This window comes from Pteropus alecto, unplaced genomic scaffold (assembly GCF_000325575.1).
Source record: "Pteropus alecto unplaced genomic scaffold, ASM32557v1 scaffold123, whole genome shotgun sequence".
Classification (NCBI taxonomy): Eukaryota; Metazoa; Chordata; class Mammalia; order Chiroptera; family Pteropodidae; genus Pteropus; species Pteropus alecto.
Window position 1 is genome coordinate 745021 of NW_006433950.1, and position 5283 is coordinate 750303.

Sequence of the window (5283 nt, forward strand, 5' to 3'; positions counted from 1 at the left end):
GTCCTGGCCTCCCTCTGTCCGCGTGAGCCTGGACGCTTCTGCAGCCGCGGCTCCCCTCCAGCATGCACACCAGCAAGGCCAGCTGCAGCGGAGCCCTGGGGCGCTCGGGGGCGCTCGAGGGCGCCCATCTTTCTGGTGGCCTTGGCCTCTCAGCAAGCCCTGGCGGACCTGCTCTGCCAGGCGCTGTGCCCGGTGCTGGGCTGGCTGTGGGGCACCAAACGCACGTGTTTAGGCTTCGCTCACACACTGGTGCCGGATCAGACCGGCATTAATGTCCTAATCCCACGTCACATCTTCCGGGTGAAGAGGACGGAGTGCCAGAGGTGGGAGCAGTGGGGACTCTGACCTGGGGGCTGGGGGCTGGAGCAGGAAGGTTTCTCCGAGGGAGGCTGAGCAGACGGCCATGTGGAGGCCACGTGGGCACACACGCGGGCGGGCGCCCGCAAAGGCCCATGAGCTGGAAGGAGGCTGTGTGTCTGGAGATGGAGTCGGGGTGGGCGGACACGCGGTGAGGGGCACAGTCCCCAGAAACGGGCTGGGTTGGGGAGGGAGGTGGGGCCGGAGTCCCGCTGGGCCTTGGAGGCCATGCCGAGGGTTGAGAGCCATAGGCAGCCACTGCGGGGTCTGAAGCAGGCTGGGATGTAGATTTATGTTCTGGCCTCCATGACTCTGGTTTTTGATGTTTGTTGAATGCTTTCATCCCTTCCCAAAGCCTTTCAAATGCATCAAACTCATAGCCCGTGAGGAAGCAGGCCCAGGGGTGTTGAGTGGGCCGCTTGCTTTGAGTCAGCCTCTGTGGCCTTTGGGGTTCTAGCATGGGGGCTCTGGGCCCCAATCACAGCATCGCCCGCTGCATTCTGCTCTCAGGGCCCCTCTCCACTCCCAGAGAAGCTGAGGTACAGGCTTGGGTCCTGGAGGAGGGGAGGGAAGCGTCCTCGAGGTTTAGTGGAATCGAATCCTTGTCCTTTTCACGCTGGTGACGTTCTCGCAGCAAGAACTCAGCCTGAGGAAGGACCTAAGCTGTATGAGGTGGGGATTCGCGCAGAAGACGGTTTTGGCTTATTGACTCAATGAGTTGGTGCCGCCGCCACCAGCACCGCCGGGATCCCCACCGCTGCTTCCTCGGCATTGGGAACTGGCTGACGCGCCACCTGGTGGCTGTAGACGGGCATTTTATCCCATTTCGACAGCCCGTTGCTCAGCCTTCTGGGCTTCTCCATCCTTGGCACTGATGATTAACAGCCCGTTTCAGCCTTCTGGGCTTCTCCATCCTTGGCACTGATGATTAGTGACAGCATAGGTTCCTGGGCCCCAGATGTACAGAGTGAGTTTCAGGTGAGGTCAGAATAACTCTGAGACAGGGCCAGTTGCAGACAACTCCTTTAAAAGACCTCTTTACAAAACACAAGTATCGTGGCTTTACAGGCCACGTACCGTGCTCAGGACTTCAAAGCATTTTATTTTGCTTAGGCCTCATCGCAGACCTCACTTTACAGATGAGTGAGGCTCAGGGAAGTTAAGCACCTCACCGGGGGTTGCCTTGGAGGCAGGCACGGGGGTGGCTAGTAAAAGACGGGGCGGGGGGGCTGGGGCTTTCCTTCTTGTCTACCCCTCAGCCTGAGGGACAGAGAGTGACAGTGGCTCCTGTAAGATGAGACTTCTCCGTTGCAGACCATCCTGAAGATCCTGGTTTCCGGGGCTGGCAAGTCACGGACAGGGGTGATGATCCCCATCCCGCAGTACCCCCTCTACTCGGCAGTCATCTCTGAGCTCAATGCCATCCAGGTGAACTATTACCTGGACGAGGAGAACTGCTGGGCCCTGAATGTGAACGAGCTCCGGCGGGCCTTGCGGGAGGCCAGAGACCACTGTGACCCAAAGGTGCTGTGCATCATCAACCCCGGGAACCCCACAGGTGTGTGCTTTACTTCCTCGCCAGTTTCTTGCAGGGCAGGGGCCCAGGGGACTGAAAACTAAAGAGTTTGTACTCGTCTGAAAACTAAAGAGTTAAGAAATAATGCCAAGTCCCCCTTGCTCCGGGTTTCCCAGTCCAATTCCAGATTTGCTAACAAGAAAGCCCTAAAATTCGCCGCAGGCCACCTCAGGCGGTGAGCCAGTCCCGGCGTTTTCGTGTAGACAGGGTCGTATTATTTTAAAAAGGTCATTTTCCCCCTCGCATTCGCAGCCTCCTCCGTGAGGTCACCGCGCGTGGCGGGGCTCATTTTACTGCCGCTCCTCCTCGTTTTTCTGAGCCAGCTTCCAGCATGCCGGTGTGTGCGTTTGGTTTCCTTTGGCACAGCATTGCCATGGACCTGGAGGCCTGAAAAGAAAGCGCTATATTAAACGTAAAAGCAAAAACAAACAAACAAACAAACACCAACAGAAAAACCACACACACACTCCGAAAACCTGTTTCCAGAAGCTGAAATCGCTTCTAATTTTGCATTTTTTTTCTTTTCTTTTCTTTTTTTTTTTTAAGTACAGTCCTGCCTGTTTTGGGCTTTCTGGGCTGCTGGCTTCAAGGGCCCCACCCTGGTTGGAACTGAGAACAAGGGCCCCTCTCTCTTCTCCTTTGTGAGATAAATTGGGTCAAAGCCAAAACGCCTTGGAGTTGATTGTGGAATCTGCTTCCTAGGAACATGAAATGATGCTTCCATCAGCTGAAAGCACCACTTGAATTGCTGAGTGCAGACCGTGGGTGCAGCTGGCTGTAACTGGGGTGCCTGTTCCAGCTCCTGGGGGGAGGGATGAACATTCTAACCCAGAGGCATCAGGAAAATGACACAGCGCTGGCTTCTCCATCCTGGCTGTTCATTAGCATCACAAAGGGAGCTTTGAAAAATGCCAGAGGCCAGGGCTGCACCCCAGAATCTCTGGGGAGGGGACCGGGCATCGCTTCTGTGCAGCTGAGGATGAGAAGCAGGGCCAGCAGTTCTCGGGTTCCAGCTAAAGAAACCAGCCGCTGGACCGCATTGATTCTCCCATGCAACTGGCTAGGGCGGGGCTTGAGAATTTGTGTTTCTAACAAGCTCCCAGGTGACGCTGCTGGCCCCACCCGTGGTCTGTACACCCGGTTTCTGGTAGAGGGCCCATAACTTCTTGGCCAGCTGTTTATATAACTCTTCACCTGATCGTCTGGGAAGAAATAAGTGTTCCTTATTAAAACAGGAAAGACACTTCCCTGTTTGCGGAAAGGGATCATGTGAGCCTATGTTAATATAAGCAGTTTCTATAACAGAAAGAGTAACTTCGTGAGAGGGCAAAGGCCGGTCTTAACGGGCGAAAATCAGTCAGCTGTTGGAAGAGGAGGCAGGGAGAACAGGAACCCACGTGTGATGACAGTGTGTCTTTGTTGGGGCCACACGCTGTGACCACTTGGCTAGAAGGGGTCAAAATGGATGGGGACAGCAAGGCAGAGCCCTTCGGGTTTCAACATGGAAACCCAGCTCAGGGCGGTGGGGGGCGGACCATGGAAGCGTGAGGACTGGGGCTGGAGCCCCACACTTGGATCAGCCTCGTGTCCGAGGCACCTCGGCCAGGCTCTTGGCTCTGCTGTCCTCAGGGCTGGAGTCCTCCTCAGGAAGGACCTGTCTGTCTGTCGGAACGGTGGCAGGTTCCTCGGAGAGACCAGAGCCGCTGCCTCCCAGAACCTCAGAACCCCGGGCTTCAGAGGAGGCTTTGCTGGCAGGAGACCCATGGGCCCGTAGGAAAGAAATACCTTCATTACTTAGATAGTTCGAGGCCGAAATACAAGCTGAATCATCGTGTGCTTTTATAAGTTATATCTATGTGTTTTTCAGACATTCCTGATACTCTCGCATAGGCAAGAATATAGGTCTTTATTTTTACTTTTTGGCATTGTGTTTTATTTTATTATTAGTTTCAAGTCTCTAGTACATGGATTAGACATTTATATAGTTAATGAAACGATCCCCCCGATTGCTCTGTCTCCCTCTGGCTCTGCACACAGCTCTCGCCTGACTGCTGACCGCGACCCTGCGCCGTGCTCCCCTGCGCCGTGCTCCCCATCCCCCTGCTCCCCATCCCCAGGACCATCTATCAGCTACTGATTTGTGCTTCTTTAACCCTTCACCGCTTTCTCCCAGCCCCCGACCCCCCTCCCCTCTGGCTGTCATCAGATTGTCCTCTATATTTGTGAGTCTGTTTCCTATTAGTTTGTCCTTTATGTTCCTTAGATTCCACATGTAAGTGAAATCACATGGTATTTATCTTTCTCTGGCTTATTTCGCTCAGCATAATAACCTCTAGGTCCATCCATGTCGTTGCAATATGTCTTTATTTTTAACAACAATGTAACATACTTTCCATACTGCTTTGCATCAAGATATATGTGTGTATGTAAATAACATATGTGCGTATATATACATATGTACACGTGTAGGTAATACACCTGGATCCAGGGATACACCTGTACGTAGTAAAGAAATGGTCTTTTTAGAGCTGTCGGGCTTTGATTTCTCTCCTTCGGCTTATTGTCTTGCTCTTTATGACACTCCTTGCCTTCCTGTCATCTAGCACAGACAGACAGACAGACAGACATAACCCTCAACCACACACACTCCTCACATAAGAATGACAAGACCCCTCCACCCACCTGGTTTACCTGAGTTGGAGGGCTGGGGCGGACCCTGGGGCATCGCTGGGGGTTGACTACACCCCCTCGGGCACAGCACCTAGGGAGAGTGGTCCCTTAGGGTCGCCAGGGACCATAGGACACCCAAGTAATTCTGGGTGGGCTTCTTACCTCGGGACGATTTAAGAAGCATTACAACCGACATTCTGGTGTCATCGGGGCTTTTCTAGGTCAGGTGCAGAGCAGGAAGTGCATAGAAGATGTGATTCACTTTGCGTGGGAAGAGAAGGTTTTTCTCCTGGCTGATGAGGTAAGAGCTGTACCAGCTGTCCCCTCAGATGTCCCCCACGGGGAAGGCTCAGGCCCGATCGAACGTCCTAGGTGTTGGAAGAGAGATTCTGCCCTAGGATGAGGATGCTCAGTGTTACGGCCTGTGAGACTGGCCTAAACCATCCTTACATTGGTCTGGACTCCTGGTTATAAATTTCAGAACTCTAACCCAAACCACTTAAACTTAAAAGAAAAAAAAAATTGAAAGGAGTGGGGTTGCAGGCGTGGGGCTGGATCTAGGGGCTCAAAGCCCATCTTCCAGATTCTCTCTCATTCCGTCCTGTGCGTGGGCCCCATGCACAGCCTGTCTTTCCAGCCGAAAAAGAGTGTTTGTTCCTGGTGGTCCCAGCCTACCCGGC

General features: G+C 53.6%; 1 protein-coding gene across 2 annotated transcripts in view; it reads left to right on the forward strand.

The window, feature by feature from the left end:
• The window catches only part of GPT2 (glutamic--pyruvic transaminase 2), a 27094-nt gene that overhangs the window by 10672 nt on the left and 11139 nt on the right, over positions 1 to 5283 (forward strand). For both annotated transcript variants that reach the window (XM_025044627.1, XM_025044628.1), the window contains exons 5-6: positions 1672 to 1915; positions 4825 to 4906. In XM_025044627.1, coding sequence (XP_024900395.1) covers positions 1672 to 1915; positions 4825 to 4906 — 326 coding nt within the window. The remainder of the gene's footprint in view (positions 1 to 1671; positions 1916 to 4824; positions 4907 to 5283) is intronic.